At 54.1% G+C, this 18,758-nt stretch overlaps 1 protein-coding gene across 6 annotated transcripts; it reads left to right on the top strand.

Annotated features, from left to right (window-relative positions):
- Positions 1 to 1,572: 1,572 nt before the first annotated feature.
- LOC119295873 lies at positions 1,573 to 16,682 on the top strand. Of its 6 annotated transcripts, XM_037574313.1 has the most exons (5): positions 1,573 to 2,261; positions 2,376 to 2,544; positions 5,874 to 5,958; positions 6,248 to 6,514; positions 6,598 to 6,992. In XM_037574313.1, the coding sequence occupies exons 2-4, from the start codon at positions 2,404 to 2,406 to the stop codon at positions 6,391 to 6,393; spliced, it is 372 nt and encodes a 123-aa protein (XP_037430210.1). In that variant the 5' UTR covers positions 1,573 to 2,261; positions 2,376 to 2,403; the 3' UTR covers positions 6,394 to 6,514; positions 6,598 to 6,992. The 6 variants fall into 6 exon arrangements, 1 of the variants encoding a protein (XP_037430210.1); XR_005144423.1 differs by lacking the exons at positions 5,874 to 5,958; positions 6,598 to 6,992 and adding an exon at positions 16,458 to 16,682 and having other exon boundaries at positions 2,376 to 2,558; XR_005144421.1 differs by lacking the exon at positions 5,874 to 5,958 and having other exon boundaries at positions 1,574 to 2,261.
- Positions 16,683 to 18,758: the final 2,076 nt, after the last annotated feature.

The raw sequence follows: 18,758 nt of genomic DNA, 5'->3' as shown, positions 1-18,758 counted from the left end.
TAAAACTAATATCAGGAGGTTCTGTATATTTGTAGAATGAAAACGCAGTGGACTAATTTAGCATGAAACAATGCTTGTTTGCTATATTTGAGTCATTAACTGCATTTATAAGCATTTAACAAATATAGTTCAAAACTGAACTATGATTACATGAACCAGTGCATAAAAATGGTTTGAAAAATCATATTTAGTGTCTTGAGTATATTTGCATGCTTTATACAAGAAATGAATATAAATTTCAAATATATATGTGACAAGAGTCAACCACGAATATGGAGTTTATAAGTATCTTAATTATAGAAAATGTATATGAAGTACGAAAAATATGAAATTTGACATGGTGTCATTATGTGATGTTAGTATGCCGTGGTAAAAAAGTGAGAATGTTTAACAATTTTTTTGATGCACACCCTTTAGATATCGAACAACCTACAAGGAATGATTGTGGTTTCGCAAGTGAATGCACCAAGTTTGAGGCAAACTGACATTCTCTTTTGTCATTTGACCTTGAATTTTTTATCAACACTCAACATACATCATAGGATTCTCCATGTTAAAATTTGGCACTTTTCAGAGCTCATTTGCTATATTTGAGTCATTAACTACATTTCTAATCATTTAATTGATATAAATCAAATTTGAACTATGAGTACATGAAACAGTACAAAAAAATGATTTGAAAAATCATATTTAGGGTATTGGGTATATTTGTATGCCTCGTGCAATAAATGAATATAATTTCCAAATATTTATGTGGTAATAATCAACCGCGAACATGGAGTTTACTGCTATTTTAATTCAAAAAATGGAAATGAAGTGCGAAATATACAAAACTTGACATGGTTTCATGATATGACCTCAATATACTATGGTAAAAATTGGAGATGATTTGGCAATTTTTTTAATATACACTCTTTAGAAATCGAACCATCTCCAAAGAATAGTCGTGCTTTCGAGAGTGAATGCACCTAGTTGAAGGGGAGACAATACTTCTTTCATCTTTTAACGCATATTTTTTCTACACTCAATATATACCACAGAATCCACCATGTTCAAATTTGGCACTTTTTCGAATTCATTTTCTATATTATAGTCAATAACTACATTTACATGCATTTAATGGATATAATTCAAATTTGAACTATACGTACATGAAAAAGTGCATATAAAAATGATTACAGAAGACATATTTGTGTCTTGAGTACATTTGTATGTCTTATCCAAGAAATGAAAAGAAATTTCAAAGATTTATGTGGCAAGAGTCAACCACGAACATTGACTTTACTGCTATTTTAATTCTAGAAAATGTAAATGTGGTCTGAAAAATATGAAAATTGGCATGGTGTTATGATATGACCTGAATATGGCATGCCAATAATATGAGAATGTTTGACTATTTTTTAATCTATTTAGCTAACCTGTTCTATATATATAATTAAAGGAAACAATTTTAGACAATGATGTGTTTTGATTGGTCGAGAGGAGCCTCCCACGGATCATGCGTGATCACCGTTCATCTACGTGAGATCCAACGGCCCACCACGCTCCGTCCGGGATGCCCCACCCGGCTCCGACACTCCTCTCTCTCGTTCTCGTTCCATTCCAGAGAGCCGCCGCCCCCTCTCTACCCCACCCCAGCTGCTCCGCCCTCACCGGCGACCTACTCCTCCGCCGCCGACCACCACCCCCTCCCCCTCCCCTCACCATTTGTCCCTTCCCTTGGCCCCAGATCCACCAACCCATGGTGCTGCCGGTGGATTCGAGACCAAGACCGCCTCCTCCTTGTGGTTGTTGCTCGAGCAGCTGTTAGACGGATCCACAACGGCCACGCGGCATATCTGCAGCGTCTTCGGCTGATCCACGCGGATCCACGGTGTCCTGAGCCCTCCCCAGGTGATTTTCTGCGTCACCCCTTGGCCTCGGCTGTTCCACCAATCTCCGGCGCCGTCTGCTCGCCATCCCCTCGATCCTGCTCCGAGCTCTGAAACCCCACGCACACAGACCTGAACCCTCCCCCCTCCTCGCTCCCACCATGGTCAAATGGCCCCCGCGGCCGCCGTCATGAGGCGGGCCCACTTCGCTAGCTCCTGCTCGTCGGCCAGCTGGCGGCTCCTCGGGAGGGCGTTTCGCATCTCGCTGGCTCCCCAGGCGGCCTCGCCGCCGCGCGTTCATGGGGTCGATGCTATGGACCCGAGCTTTCCACGCTCTGTAGATCAGTGGAGTCTCGAGTAGGATAGTATTGAGCTCCTCTGTGGTCACAGGTAGTAATATTCAGAGATTCTCTCCACTTGTTTCGATTCGCCATACTTGTAGGCTGGATGTACTGATTTGGTTAGAAACTGGAGTTACTCTTTTTCGTTCTTGTTTCCAAGCAGAGCAGGGATCTGGGGCGCCCATCAGGGGATGAGTCTGGGCGAAGGCCGTGGTTCGTTGGAGCAAGATCGTATTGCGGCGGACGCTTTGAATCGTTGTAGCTGCACCTCCTCTACAGCTTCCTCGTCTGCACGGCCTTGGTCTACACACGCACGCACCACCGAGCTGCAGGTAAATGCAAGCAGGTATCCCCTTGTTGTCTGGTTGATTATTTAGAATTGTTCCTCGGATTAATACATTCATATGGGCGCATGTAGTACTGTTGATGGTATGAATGGCTCAGGTAGCAGTTGCATCTTGGTGGGTTTCAAATCATTTATAGTGTCAGGGGTTGGGTGCGATATATGCCAAATGATGGCTTATCATAGTGGAAGCGAGTAGAACGTCGCCGGTTCCAGGAAACGGGATTAGGCGAAGGCATGCACGTCGGCGAATCTTACCCAGCTTCGGGGCTCTCCGGGGAGATAACACCCCTACTGCTGCTCTGCGGTGTCTCCGCATAATCACTAAGGCGTAGTGACTACAAGGTTGCTCCTAAAGCTGTATTCTGGAGGTATAAGGAGATAAGGCTAACTCTCTTCTTCCTATATCATCGGGTCTGAGGCTAATGGATGCCAACCCTTTGCATGGGTGCCCCGGGGGGTTTATATAGGCCTACCCCCGGGGATACAATGATAATTCGGCTGGGCGCGGGTCCCAGCCGTCTGTCTCACAGGCCGCCGTCTTCTCCGCCGACTGATGGGGTCCGCTGACTCGCGGGCCCCGCCGGCGAGTCCGGCACTGTAGCCGTGCCTCTAATGACGCAGATTTGGTCATTGGGTCGTGGCAACAGTGCCGCCATCTATCGGGCGATCACTGTCGTTACTCCCCATCTTGTCTGGTTAATGGCGCGTGGAACCCGTGAGAGGGGCTGGCCGACTTCGGGGAGCCGACTCCCACGGGGCCGCCTTCTGGGCGTATCCGCCGTCTTCTAGCTCTCACTGACTGGCGGGTCCGCCGTCTCTGAGCCGTATAGGTAGGCCATCGTGGCCACAGTACGCCACACACTGTGGCCGAGGTCAGGTCTGGCATGGCTACAGTGCCGGGCCACGCCGGAGATCTCCGGCGGTACGGCACATTGTAGCCACGCCGGCTCCTCGCAAGCAGGAGGTGACGGCCACGCCTTGGTCGTACCCGCAATGAGTGTGGAGTCGTGGACCGACTCTCCATAGCCAGCTTCTCTGGAAGTCGCGGGCCATAAGTCGGCCCATCTGAGAGTCGTCATCTGAGACTTGGTTCATCTGGGAGTCGTCATCTGAGACTCGGTTCATCTGGGAATCGTCATCAGAGACTCGGCTCATCTGGGAGTCGTCATCAGAGACTCGGTTCATCTGGGAATCGTCATCAGAGACTCGGCTCATCTGGGAGTCGTCATCAGAGACTCGGTTCATCTGGGAGTCGTCATCTGAGACTCGGCTTTGAGGGGCGCGGCCTGCCCTGATGTCGGCGTGCCGGCTCAATGCGGTGCCTTCATCGCGATGCGGCGCTCGACGGCCGACAACCCCTTTCCTTCCATCTCGCTGATCAAGTAGGTGAGGATGTGGCAGCGCTCATACTTCTACGTGAAGAATCTCGCCTCCGACGGCGACTGGGTTAATCTGCCGGCTTACGAAGCCGGCCCCCCAGCTGGGAGGCTCCCTAGCTGGTCTCATCGGGTCAAGACGCTGACTCCCGCCGGAGCCGCCGCCGTAGCGCGACTTCGAGTCTTGACGCAGTCGGAGGGCCTCGTCGGGTCCGACTTGCTGGCCGCCTTCGTGGCGCGCCGAGTTCTTCCGCTCCAAGGTCGGCCTCACCTGATCTGTCAGATGAGCGGCCTACGAGACCCAAGTCGGATGAGCACCAAAGAGATGCCCCGCGCGGAGGTGGCAAACATGGTGAATCATATCGCGAACTGCGAGTTCGGGGAGGACTGGCAGTTCGGCAAGGAGCCGTACTCGCGCGACAACCCCCCACCAGTGGTAAGTCGCATCTCCTTATTGCTTTGTCTTCTTTGCGCCCGAATCCGGTTTCTGATTCTCGTTTGGTTTCTTCTGAACTAGAACCCCCTCATGCAGCCTGCAGCCGGCGCCACGAGACAGCCCCACGAGTTTGTCCCCGATCGTGCGGAGAGCGACGTCGACGATCCCGACTTGGGGGCGGCGGCGATGGAAGCCGACGCCGAAGGCGGGGGAGGAGGAGCGGTAGGCGGCTTCAGGCCCTCGGCCACCTTCACCGACTAGCCTGATGATGACGCCGAAGGGGAAGTCGCCTCGCGCCACCAGCCGAGGGTCGGCTCGTCGGGCACCGGCTCCTCCGCCGGCCTGGCTAGCCAAGGCGGTGCGAAGAGGCGTCACGCCGGGCCGAGTGCGCCCGGCGGCAAGTTGAAGAAGTTCAAGGGAGCGGCCGCCGCGATCAAACGGGAGGCGGCGACCGCGAAGGCCAACCGCTTCCGTAGGGAAGTGAGAAGGCCGCCGCTAGTCTCTGCGTAAGTTTTTACGCTTTTTTATTTTCCTTCGGTGAATCTTGTCCGAGTCTTCTTTTATACTCCTTCCATTCTTCTTCAGGTCCTCCCTTTCCCTTGAGAGAGTCGCCGTCCCCTCCGTCATGGGGTCGGCAGAGACGTCCGCCAATACTCGGCGGGTCGACCCCGCCGCCGACCTCCGGGAGGCGACGGAGCGAAACGCGTGGGAGAAGCGCGACGAGGAGGAGGCCGACCGTCTGGAGAAGGCGGAGGCCGAGAAGGCGTCCGCCTCCGCCCAGAAGAAGCTGGAGGACGCCGAAGCCGCTCTTGTGGCGAGACGACGAGCCGAGGAGGCCGCGCGTCGCCGATCGGCGATGCTCGTCCCCCCACTGTCCTCTGCACCGCCGCCTTCAAAGTTCACGGGACAGACCGGAGAGGCCGGCACCGAGAACCCCGTCGTGAAGGAGAGCGGCGAGGCCTCCATGTCGGACACTCTCGTGCCGCCACCGCCGCCTCCACCGCCGTCTGGGAGACCGCACGGCAAACAGCCGGCGGGTCCGCCGGAGCCGCCGACCGCGGACGAGTCCGAGGCGAGGCTGCTTCTCCAAGTCGCCTCGCCGGTGCGCCGCCGTCTTGAGAGGGCGACCTCGGCGCCGCGACCTCGGGAGACCGGCGCCGCCAGCTCGGCAGCCCTAGACGCTGCGGCAACTAGCGCCGCGTCCATCGGGTGGTTGCGCGGAGGCGCCACTGGGCCGCTGAATCAAGCGCTTCTGGACGTTCAGGCGAAGTTGTGTGCTGAAGGCGACACCCTTCAAACTTGCACCAGGGCGCATCTGGCAGCGCGGACGACCGTCCGAGTACGTTTCCTTCTTCTTTTTGATTCTTGTTTTTCTCTGTGGGGGCGCGCCAGTGCACCCACTGGGTGTAGTCCCTGACTTTCGGGCCGGCTGCTGAGCAGGCGGCTTGGAACTCCCTCTGGCGAGTTCGAAGTACTTATTTTGTCTGACATCGTTGTTTACAGGAGTATCACAACCTCCGCGCAACTGCCTTCAACCGCAATGTTGAAGAGTTGAGCAAGCGGGCTGCCGACTTGACGGAGAGCCGGAGTAAGTTCTTTTCCCTCTCTTCTTCGCGGGGCGCGCTGGCGCACCCGCGGGCTGTAGTCCCCGAGATTCGGGCCGACTACTGAGCAGTCGGGCCGGATCTTCCCGGTGATCTTCTTTGTTAGCGACTTCGACGTTTTCCTTTCTTGTTCTACTTTCTTCGCGGGGGCGCGCTGGCGCACCCGCGAGCTGTAGTCCCCGAGATTTGGGCCGACTGTTGAGGAGTCGGGCCGGATATTTCCGGCGACCTTCTTTGCTGACGACTTATTTGTCTCTTTTTTTTGTTTTTCAGGGGTCAACGCTACTCTTCAGGAGCAGCTGGGTGAAGTTAACCCTGCCTTGCGCGTCAAGGAGGAGGAGTGCAACAAACTCGCTGCGGAGCGCGATCTGCTTACTGCGCAGCTGGCCGAGCAGAAGGAGCTGCTCAAGAAGGCGTAGGACGAGGCCGAGAAGAAGGAGGCTGCTCTCTTGGCCGAGTTCGAGAGCGAGCGCTCCTCCTGGACCGACAGGGAGGCGATGCTGACTTCCGGCTTCCACGGGATTGAGGATATCGTCGATGGTGAGCTTGCTTTCTTTGAATTTTCGACTATGTGTCAGGCTGACTTCTGATTTTTCGACTTGCTTCTTCTTTTGTCTTGGCAGACTTCTTCCCTGGCCACTCGCAGGCAGTCCCTCTGGCTATCGAGGCTGATCGTGAGGCGCAAAGGGCAAACGGTGAGGTGATTGCCGCCAACGCTCCCTTGACCGTTGATGAGCAGCTTCTGAGCATCGAGGCTCGTCTTCGTCCGGCCCACCGACGGATGCGCCGGCTTCAGTGTGTCGGCGCCCAGGCGGTTGCCGCTTTGTGGCCAGACATGCCGGCTCTGCGCACCGCCAGTCGGTCCGCCGACTGGCTGAAAGTCGCCGTCGGCCGTGTTGAAGCTTGGAAGGGTTCCTCGGCCCGGGCCGGAGCGCGCCGGGCCTTGGAGTTCGTCAAGGCGTGGTATCCGGGGCTGGACCTGGACCGTCTGGCCGCATTCCGGTCAGAGGCCCAGGCAGAGCTGGAGGCTGTGGAGGGCGCCCTTGTCGAGCATGCGACGGCCATCGCCGAGTACACGGACACCAGTGGCTTCATCCCCGAGCGGGCTGAAGGCGGCGAGGAAGTGCCGCCGGAGTGGTTCGGGATGAACCCGGAATATGGCGAGGACTCGGCGGAGGTGATTGACTCCAGCACCGAGGAAGAAGGCGAGGCAGAGGACGAAGGCGAGACGGAGGTGCCAGAAGGTGGAGCGGGCGACCAGCCTCAGCTCGACCGCGCCTCTAGCAACGAGCCGCGTTCGACCGGGCCAACTGCCGCTGGCGGCGATCAAGCCGAGACTGCCCAGCCGACTGCCCCGGCGCCTGACACCGCCGTCTCCTCCGACCCTCCGAACCCGTCTGCTGCTCCTTAGGCTGCCTTCTGGCTTTATTTATCTATTCTAGAAGGTCTTTGATGAATTTGTTAATTTGCACAATTCCACCCTCGGGGTGTATGTTAAACTTCTGTCTGAAGATTCGGCCAATGGGCCTATGCTTATGTAAATATTAATCCGAGTCCTATTTTTCCTTGCTCATTGCTTCTTTGGCTTTTTCCTTTGCCGCCTTCCCCTAGTTGCCGCTTTGCCAGCCGGCAGACCGCTCTGCGGACTGCCGCTGGGCCAAATGCCTGGCTATTTTGGGGAAAGCAAGTACTTGCCTTTCTTTGGAGTTTATTTAACAAGTTGGATAGAAAGCAGTAAGCCGAATACTCGTGAGCCGGCTTGTAAGAAAGGGGGGCTAGAAACCGGCTTAAGCTATGTTGATGTTTTGGGTCCTTAGCCATTTTTTGTGTGGACGTCCATTCATCCTTACTCCTGCTTACCAAACAGTCGCTCTGCGAGCTGCGACTTCTAGCAGGAGACAGCTTAGGCGCCGCACACTACTTGTCCGACTTCAGGAAACATTTCATAGCGCCAGACGGCGAATCCCCGGGCCGACTAGTCGAACCCGGCGCCAAGCGCATAGCAAGAAGTAGCATACTTGACGGCATAACTCTTATCATACAGATAATCAAAAGGGGCAGTCCCCGAGCTCGTCTCGGGGGGCCCGAAGTCTCGGTACTTTAATACAAAGGGGTAGTGTGATACATACTGAATCAACTGTAAAACCTTCGGAGGAGGTTTGCGTTCCATGGTCATTCCGACTCTTTGCCGGAGTCGTCTCTCTTGCGAGCTCGGGGCTTCTGAGCATCGATCAGGTAGTAGGAGTCATTGCCCAACACCTTGCTGACAATAAAGGGGCCTTCCCAAGGTGCCGACAGCTTGTGCTGGCCGGCTGTCCGCTGGATCAGTCGGAGCACAAGGTCGCCCTCTTGGAAAGATCTTGGCTTGACCTTCCTGTTGTAGTATCGGCGCAGGCTCTGCTGGTAGATGCCGGATCGACTGAGTGCCAACAGCCGGCCCTCTTCCAGCATATCGACGCCGTCTTGACGTGCTTCTTCTGCTTCCTCCTCGGTGTACATGATGACTCGCGGGGAGTCGAATTCTATGTCCGTCGGGATGACGGCTTCAGCACCGTAGACGAGGAAGAAAGGCGTGAAGCCGGTTGACTTGTTTGGAGTCGTGTGCAGACTCCAGAGGACGGCTGGCAGCTCCTCGAGCCAACAGCCGGTCGAGCGCTCCAGTGGTTCAACCAGGCGGGGCTTGATGCTGGATAGGATTAGGCCGTTTGCTCGCTCTACCTGGCCGTTTGACTGCGGATGGGCGACGGACGCTAAGTCCAGTCGGATGCCCTGTGTAGCGCAGAAACGGGCCAAGGCTCCTTTGGCAAAATTTGTGCCATTGTCGGTGATGATGCTATGTGGTATGCCGTACCGAGTCGTAATGTCGGCGATGAAGGTTACTGCAGTCGGACCATTCAATTTCTTGATGGGTTTTGCTTCTATCCGCTTGGTGAACTTGTCCACTGCGACAAGTAGGTGAGTTAGGCCGCCTCGTGCCGTCTTGAATGGTCCCACCATGTCCAGGCCCCAAACCGCAAAGGGCCATGCGATGGGAATGGTCTTGAGCGCCGAAGCCGGCTGGAGTGGCTTGGAACGGAACATCTGGCACCCTTTGCAGTTTTGGACTAATTCTTTGGCCTCTTCCAGGGCAGTCGGCCAGAAGAATCCGTGTCGGAAGGCTTTGGCGACGAGTGCCCTTGAAGTCGCATGATGGCCACACTCGCCTTCATGGATGTCTCTGAGAATTGCTTGGCCTTGTTCTGCCTCGACACAGCGTTGGTAGACACCAGTGACACTACGCCTGACCAGCTCTCTGTTGACTATGGTATAGGCTGCCGCTCGGCGTTGCACTTGCCGAGCCAGGATTTCATCAGCTGGCAGCTCTCTGTTTACTAGGAACTTGAGGATGGGCTGGGCCCATGAGGGTGCTGCTACTTCTTCGATTGCCATTATTGCGACTTGGACAAGGGTGGTTGGGCTGGGAGGCGGCGGGCTGGGATTCGCGGCCGCTTGCTGGGTCGATGAAGTCCCCGGGCCGAATGGAACAGTCCCCGGGCCGAGTTCTGAAGTCTTCAGGCTAACTGTCGCAGTCCCCGGGCCGGGTTCTGAAGTCCCCGAGCCGGCTTTGACTGCGGTATTTTTGGAGCCGTCTGCTGGTGCTCTTGAGTCGGATTCGACTTCTTCGGGGGGAGCTGTCACAAAAATGGAGTCTGATTCTGGCGAAGGCTTGATAGACAGCTTGAGAAGGCGCTGAAAGGCGACGCCGGATGGTATTGCTTGACGGGTGGAGCCGACTCGTGCCAGGGCATCCGCTTGGTCATTGTCATTTCTTGGAATGTGAAGGAATTCACACCCCTCGAAATATCCGCTGAGTTGCTGCACCAGGAAGCGGTAGCTCGCCATGTTTGGGTCTTTGGCGTCCCAGTCACCAGATGACTGCTGGACCACCAAATCGGAGTCGCCGTAGCACAGGATCCGGCGGATGCCGAGTTCTTTGGCAAGCCGGAGCCCGTGAACGAGCGCCTCGTATTCGGCAACGTTGTTGGAGGCGGCGAAGTGGATCTGCAGCGCGTACTTGAGCTTGTGGCCTTTCAGGGAGGTGAGGACGACGCCAGCTCCCAGGCCGGTGCGCATCTTGAAGCCATCGAAATGCATTCGCCAATGGGTGGAGTCAGGTGCTGGCGGCAGGTACTGGGTCTCGGCCCAGTCGACAAGGAAGTCGGCCAGTGCTTGTGACTTGATGGCGGTGCAGGGCTGGTAGTAGATGGTGTAGGGAGCCAAATCTATGACCCACTTGGCTACTCGGCCTGAAGCATCACGGCTTCCGATGATCTCGGCCAGTGGAGCGGTGCAAACCACAGTGATTGGATGTTCTTGAAAGTAAGGCTTCAACTTCTTGGCGGCGAAATGCACGCCGTAGCACATCTTTTGGTAGTGGGGGTAGTTCTGCTTGGAGGTCGACAGTACCTCGCTCAGGTAATATACCGGTCTCTGGACAGGGAGCGCCTTGCCTTCCTCCTTGCGCTCGACTACGACAACTGTGCTGACTACCCGGCTGGTGGCGGCAATGTATAGGAGCATAGGCTCTTTGGGAGTCGGAGCCGCCAGCACAGGGGGAGTAGTCAACATCTTCTTCAACTCGAGAAACGCTTCATCCGCCTTGTGGTTCCACTCAAAAAAGGTGGTCTTCTTCATCAGTTGGTACAAAGGGAGAGCCTTCTCGCCCAGCCGACTGATGAATCGGCTGATGGAAGCCAGGCAGCCGGTGAACTTCTGCACATCTAACAGTCGGCGGGGGACTTCCATTCTCTCAATGGCTTTGATCTTCACAGGGTTGCACTCTATGCCGCGTTCAGAGACCAGGAAGCCAAGGAGCTGGCCAGCTGGCACTCCGAAGACGCACTTCTCCGGATTGAGCTTGATCTAGAATCGGCGCAGATTCTCAAAGGTTTCTTGGAGATCTTCCAACAATGTTCCACGCTTTTCCGTCTTCACTACCACATCATCCACGTAGACGTGGGCATTTTTGTCGAGTTGCTTGAGGAGACACTTCTGCATGCAACGCTGAAAGGTGGCACCGGCGTTCCTCAAGCCGAACGTCATAGTCAGGTAGCAGAAGGCTCCAAACGGCGTGATGAAAGCAGTCTTCAGTCTGTCCGCCGGGTTCAGCTTGATCTGGTGATATCCTGAATATGCATCTAAGAAGCTCAACAGCTCGCATCTGGCTGTGGAGTCTATCACCTGGTCAATTCTTGGCAGAGCAAACGGATCTTTGGGGCAAGCTTTGTTGAGGCTTGTGTAGTCGATACACATCCGCCACTGCTTGTTCTTCTTCAGCACTAGGACCGGGTTCGCCAGCCATTCTGGAAAAAACACCTCCATAATGAAGCCGGCCGCTAGGAGTCGGGCTATCTCTTCCCCAACAACTCTTTTTTTCTCTTCTGACAGGCGGCGCAAGGGCTGCCTGACGGGCTTCACATCAGATCGGACATGTAGCTTGTGCTCGGCGAATTCCGTCGGTACACCTGGCATGTCTTTAGGGGACCATGCAAAGATGTCTCGATTCTCACGGAGGAAATCGATGAGCTCGCCTTCCTATTTGCTGTCTAGGTTTGTACCTATGACAGTGTGCCTCTCCGGGTGCTCCGGGTCCAAACGTATCCTCTTTGTTTCTTTAGCCGGCTTGAACGAACCATCAGCTTCCGACTCCTTGGGATCGGGCGACATCTCTGGCTGCTTGCCGGCCATCGCCACAACCCGGTCAAGGAGCCGCCTTTCAGCTGCGATCACTAGGGACTCGGCCAACCGACTGCTCTCGGCCGCGCAGGTGGACGACTTCTTGTAGTCGCCAGCCACGGTCAGAATCCCCTTTGAACTCGGCATCTTTATCTTGAGGTAGGCGTAGTGGGGGACCGCCATGAACTTGGCTAAGGCAGGTCGGCCAAACAGCGCTTGGTATGGGCTTTCAAGGTCCACCACTTCAAACCAGACTGGCTCTCGGCGAAAATGATCTTTGTCTCCGAAGAGGACGTCTATCTGGATCTTGCCGATCGGGGAGCAGGAAAGGCCAGGTACAATGCCGTGGAAAGCAGTCCGGCTGCTTTGAAGTTGTTTCTGCTTGATCCCTTATTTCTCCATGGTATCCTTGTACAGGATGTTGATGCTGCTGCCTCCGTCTATTAACACTCGCGAGAAGCGAGCGACCCGCCTATCAGTGGCCAAGGTTGCACTCAGAACCAAGGCGTAGGAGCCCGGATTCGGCATCACCTCTGGGTGATCTGCTCTGCTCCAACTGATAGGCTTCTCGGACCAATGCATAAATTCCGGAGTATCTGATGCTACAGCATTTACTTCTTGCTGCTGCAACCGTCTGCTGCGTCGATCATCAGCCATACTGGTGAACACCACATAAGCTCCATGCTCTTCGGGGTATTCATCTTGTACGGCCCCGACTGGCCTGGCCGCCGGCTGCTGGGGCGGCTGTGGAGGCGGCGGCCCAGCAGGCGGTGGAGGAAGGAGGCCGTCTCCCTTGGCGATTCTGGTGAGCCAGTGGCATTTTCGGGTGGTATGGTTTGACGGCTTTGCACCGCTGTGGAACTTGCAGGGACCATCCAGAGTCTGCTCGTAAGAGAAGGTTGGCAACCAGTTGGACTTGCCGCCTTTCTGCCGCTTCGCCAGAGGCTGCCCCTCAGGTTGTTGGTCTTCGATTGTCGCGACCTGCCGACTGCTGGAAGTCGGCTGTGGGGCCTTGCGCTTGTGATCATTCTGCTGTTGTCGCCGACTGGTGTCTCCGGCCGGAGTTTTGGGAGCTTGAGGGGCCACCTTGCCAGTCGCACTAGCTTGAATCTCTGTCTTCATGGAAGAGTCGGTCGTGGCATATTTGTCTGCGATGACCAGCAACTCGTCGAGGGTCTCGGGCTCGTCGCAGAGGAGCCGGTGCTTGAGGAGGGTGCCTTCTCTGCACCCGGCGGTGAAGTACTCGATAGCTTGCACCTCGTGCACGCCCTCGCAGGAGTTCCAAAGCTCGCCCCATCACGTGAGGTAGTCGCGTGTCGACTCGTCTTGGCCTTGCACGCACAAGGAGAGTTGTCGTGGCTTGGGGGGCCGCTTGTACGTGCTGGTGAAATTGCGGATGAAAGCTTCGGTGAAGTCGACCCAACTGTTGATGCTGCGGGGCTTCAAACTGTTCAACCATGTCCGGGCCGTGCCCTGGAGCATTAGCGGAACGTACTTCACGGCAACACGCTTGTTGCCGTTTGCTATGTTGACGGCTGTGGAGTAGTCAACCAGCCATTCTTCTGGCTTCACGGAGCCGGTGTACTTGGGTGTGTTTCGGGGGAGCGTGAACCCTTTGGGGAAGGGCTCATCTTGAATGCGGGGCCCAAAGCAGGGTGGACCCAACTCGTCTTCTTCTTCCAGCGCCAGGTATCGGTGGAGTCGGTCGATCCGGTGGCGTGCGTCGTCCTCTTCAACTCCCTCTCGACGGCCGAGGCGGTCGCCGAGAGTCGGATGATCGATAGGCGGTGGGGAGACTCGTCTTTCCCTTCGTGGTGGAGGAGGCAGGTAGTCGCCCTGCCGCTCCACTGCTCTTGGGCGGCCGTCTTGGTCGCGCTCGATGGTGATGCGAGTCCGACTGTGGCTGACAGCCGGATCCTTCTCCTTTCTTCCGCGGACTCGACCAGTCGGCGTCCGAGACGTCGCGCCTTGATCTCGGCGGGAGGTAAGTCGTCATTTTGTCGCTGCGGCGCCTCCGTGCGGCAACCGGCTTCGTTCTGTGCGGCAGCCGCTTTGAGGAGTCGCTGGACTCGCTCGGTCATTAGGCGGTGCTCTTCGCCTTCGAAGTTGTCTAGCTCGTCTGCTGCCGCCTGAGCGGCACGGATGTTCTCCGCAGGCGTGGCATATACAGGGCGATCGGCCCCGAACAGGTTGGCGACGGCCGCGCCGCGTTGTCGGACCGCGCCTAGGCGGCTAGGCCCAGTCGGCGCTGGCGAGCCGCCCACAGCGCGATCCATCTCATGTTGGTAGGCCTCCGACAAGCGTCTCATGCTTGCCAGCTTCTTCGCGCCTTCGACAAGCTGAAGGCGGCGTGCCTCCAGCGTCTCGGCGTCAGCGTCCTCCAGAATGGGCGCCGTCAGGTCTCGTAGAACCGCGTCGAGCGGGTCATGAGCTCCTTCGCCGGAGCGCTCGCCATGACTGATGACGAGCACTTCCGTGATGGCGCTTCCACCGCTCGCCTCGCGAGGGAGCGGCTCGTCGTAGATCACCACGTTGGAGGGGAACGTGTCAAGCGACACGCCGTCGGAGTCGACCAGCATCGGGTTGGTGGAGCCTACGGACTCCAAGTCCACGGCAGGCTCACCGGCGACGTGGAGATGGTCGAGGAGGCCCGCGAGGAGGCTTTCCGGGCCGCCCGTGCCTGCATCGGATGCAGGCTCGTCGGAGATGCTAACCTCGCCGAGAAGGTCAGCGAGGCAGCTCGCCGCGCAGGAGTCGTCGACGCTTTGCAGCGCGTCGGGGCAAGCGCCATCGGGCGTGCCGGGCTGGCTACGCTCGCGGGGGAGGAAAAGGGTTCCCGTCCAAAGTAGGTCTCCGGACGACGGTGCACCTCGCCCCACGGTGGGCGCCAAATGTCGGGGGTTGGGTGCGACATATGCCAAAGGATGGCTTATCATGGTGGGAGCGAGTAGAACGTCGCCGGTGCCAGGAAACAGGATTAGGCGAAGGCATGCACGCCGGCGAATCTTATCCAGCTTCGGGGCTCTCCGGGGAGATAACACCCCTACTGCTGCTCTGCGGGGTCTCCGCATGATCACTAAGGCATAGTGACTACAAGGTTGCTCCTAGAGCTGTATTCTGGAGGTAGAAGGAGACAAGGCTAGCCCTCTTCTTCCTATATCATCGGGTCTGAGGCTAATGGATGCAAACCCTTTGCATGGGTGCCCCGGGGGGTTTATATAGGCCTATCCCCCGGGGATACAATGGTAATCCGGCTGGGCGCGGGTCCCAGCCGTCTGTCTCACAGGCCGCCGTCTTCTCCGCCGACTGATGGGGCCCGCCGACTCACGGGCCCCGCCGGCGAGTCCGGCACTGTAGCCGTGCCTCTGATGACGCAGGCTTGGTCATTGGGTCGTGGCAACAGTGCCGCCATCTATCGGGCGATCACCGTCGTTACTCCCCATCTTGTCTGGTTAATGGCGCGTGGGACCCGTGAGAGGGGCTGGCCGACTTCGGGGAGCCGACTCCCACGGGGCCGCCTTCTGGGCGTATCCGCCGTCTTCTAGCTCTCACTGACTAGCGGGTCCGCCGTCTTTGAGCCGTATAGGTAGGCCATCGTGGCCACAGTACGCCACACACTGTGGCCGAGGTCAGGTCTGGCATGGCTACAGTGCCGGGCCACGCCGGAGATCTCCGGCGGTACGGCACACTGTAGCCACGCCGGCTCCTCGCAAGCAGGAGGTGACGGCCACGCCATGGTCGTACCCGCAATGAGTGTGGAGTCGTGGGCCGACTCTCCATAGCTGGTTCCTCTGGAAGTCGCCGGCCATGAGTCGGCCCATCTGGGAGTCGTCATCTGAGACTCGGTTCATCTGGGAGTCGTCATTTGAGACTCGGTTCATCTGGGAGTCGTCATCTGAGACTCGGCTCATCTGGGAGTCGTCATCAGAGACTCGGTTCATCTGGGAGTCGTCATCTGAGACTCGGCTTTGAGGGGCGCGGCCTGTCCCGATGTCCTGAAAGGTTCTGGGGCTAGGGTCAGCCTACCCGTGGCCCATTACTCCGACATATAGCTTAGAGGTTTGATGATAGTGTAGGCATGCATGCCACATACATATTCATCAGGATTCAGGACTGAGACATCTGTGTGTGTTTCAGCAGACAGTCTCTATGATGCGATATTTCTTCATGCTAGTAGCATAGTGCTCCGAAATTTTTGTTCCTCATTGTTCGGTGAAAATTGTGGTTATCCTCTGTTACTTCTTGTAGGTAGTTGTAGCTTTCATGTGATGGGAATCAACTAGACAAGATACTCGCTTGTCCGAACATTTGATTAAGTAATGTATCTTGTGATCATTTTATGGATGTTTGCTGGTATGGTGCATGAAAAAATGACATGTATGAAGCCAATGCTTTGGATAGATGCACTTTAGATGCTCTACTGTTGTTCTTCATTTTGTTTCAAAATGGACTTGTTCTTACTGCCACTGTCCAAGTGCAAGCAGCGACCCACAGAGTAGTACAACATTCGAAGAACTTCTTGAGAAGCTCATGGAACTGATAAGCCACTAACTTCTGTAGTGTTGAATGATTAAATCGCTACCTTTAACTTGAAATAAAAATGTAGTCATGTACTCCCTCCGTCCGGAAATACTTGTCGTAGAAATGACTAAAAATGGATGTATCTAACATTAAAATACGTCTAGATACGTCCATTCCTCTGAGAAGTATTTTCGGACGGAGGGAGTACTTCTTTTGACCTTGATACCCTTTTCTCTTGTTTTTTCAGGATGAGATACAACAAGAAATCTTAGAAGGTTTGGTAGTTGATGTCGTGGATGAACAAGAGACAGATGAAGCTTGGCGACGTAATTAGATGTGATTGCTAGTTGTATGTGTTGGCTGTCATGTGGTGTGAGATAGTACATTTGCACTTGTGTATGTTGTATGAAAAAGCTTGAAACATGTCGATGTTACGTATCTGTTAGAAACAAATCATATAGTGGATTTTGAATGTGTGATGTCTTGTGTTATGTTTCTTCAAGAAATGGTGATCGTAGTAAATTGATTACTGTCTAACTGATTTTAGGACTAATTAACACATTGTTAAGATCACACATTGCACACAGTTTTGTAGATCCAATTGTGTGTGATGGCATTCACATCATACACGGGTTTTTCTCTTTAATCGTGTGCAATAACCTACACATTACACATAGTTTTTGTGAACTAACCGTGTGTGATGCTAATCCACATTGCACACAATTTTTGTGTTCAATTGTGTGTGATGGACCCACCTATCACAAACAGTTTCTTGGTAGTGTGTGCGATAGACCACCCCCCATCGCCCACACAGGCAAGGTGATAGTTTAAAATTGTGTCACCGAAAGGGGGTGAAAACAGTTTGCATAGGGCGTCTCTGCACTAGTGATAATCAGTTGAATTATGTCCAGAAACAATATTATAGATCCTTATGACCATTTTCTGTAATAGGATCATGACATTTTGACATAGATGGTCTTAAAAATGCTAGGGTTTGGACCCTCCCGGACACTCCTTGACCATTATGCAAATAAAAGTCATAGATTTATGACCAATTTGACCACGGTCAATAATTTTTGTCATAAACGTGCATATTTCTTGTAGTGTATTCTACCACCGAAAGAGGTCACACAACATACTCAACTATGCTAGAGCCCATAGTAGCTTGTGGATGCACACATAAGTTTCTAGCATGAATAATCTCATGATCCCTTTGAGCCTGGGTGGTGGTCCATAGGAGAATCACACGGTACCCTGGGATTTCCAAAAAATACAGGCAACACTGGGTTCCTCAGGTGCCTCAATCCACGCAGATGTGAATTTAAGTTGCCACCTTAAGTAAACCATCAAATGACAATCTCACATCTATCATGGATACACTCACCCAATCCACGTCTACTAGCATAACATAGCAATATAAGCAAACGTAGAAGTAACTCCCAAATGTTTGATAATAAAACAGGTAATAGTTACTACCTCATCAACTTCCCAAAACCCACATATTAAATCACATCCTAACCAATGCAATTGTTTGAGGATTGATCTAATGCAATAAAACCGGGTAGTAAAGAGGTATGATCAAAGTGTTACTTGCCTTGCTGATGATCCGTGAAACCTAGAGACTCGTAGTAGCAAACGACGCACTCCGGGTACTCTATCGCAAACAAACAAGCATTCAATAAGCACTCATCTAATGCACAGATAAAACTCAAATAAGAGATCTAACCAGAAAGTTCAACTTAAGAACTCCGGTTTGCAAAAAGAATCAAATTAAACGAAGCAACGGAAGTCAAACGGCGAAAGAAACAAGCTTCATTTACTAATCTGGACCTAAGTCAAATTTTAGAGTAGACAAAACTTGTTGAGTTGGTTAAACGGAAAGAGGGTTTCGAGACGGAACTCCAGGCGCTTGAATCGCCTGATTCCGATAAACGAGCAAAAAGTTATATTAGAACGAAAATTGGATCAGAAATCGCAATCAGAAATAATCGCGGAAAATCCGAGAAAAAGAAAATCGGACGAACAGGCTAACGAACGAACGTTCGCTCTATGCGGCTAAACAACGAAAACCATTCGTTAAAACGAACGTACGGATGAACATCCGCAAAATAGACTAAACCGAAAATAAACCGAACCGGATCTATAAAAAAACGGATCTAGGTTTTGAAAAAAAAAAACGATCGGTTTTCTCGCGAAAACCGAGGCAGCGGCGGGCTCCGGCGGGGTCGGCGACGGTCGGCAGCGAGGCGGGGTGCGATGGCGGCGGCTCCGGCGGCGGTGGCGGGGCGGGTGCTAGGGTTAGGGTTTGGGGCAGGGCTGGGGTGGGCCGGTGGGGCTGGCGGCTTTTAAAGGCGAGAGGCGGACGTGTTCGGGTGGCCCACGGCGGCCCGAGTAGGTTAGTATTTTTTTTAAATAATTCAGACGTGTAGGAAAAAAATAAAAGAAATACTAAACGGACTCCAAAAATCCCGAAATAAATTTCCCCCGTCCTCTAAAAATAAGCCAGACAAGATGAACATTTATTTGGGGCCTAAATGCAATTTTGGAA

Source organism: Triticum dicoccoides, chromosome 4B (genome assembly GCF_002162155.2).
Source record: "Triticum dicoccoides isolate Atlit2015 ecotype Zavitan chromosome 4B, WEW_v2.0, whole genome shotgun sequence".
In the NCBI taxonomy this organism is placed as follows: Eukaryota; Viridiplantae; Streptophyta; class Magnoliopsida; order Poales; family Poaceae; genus Triticum; species Triticum dicoccoides.
This window is presented reverse-complemented; position numbering and strand designations above follow the sequence as displayed.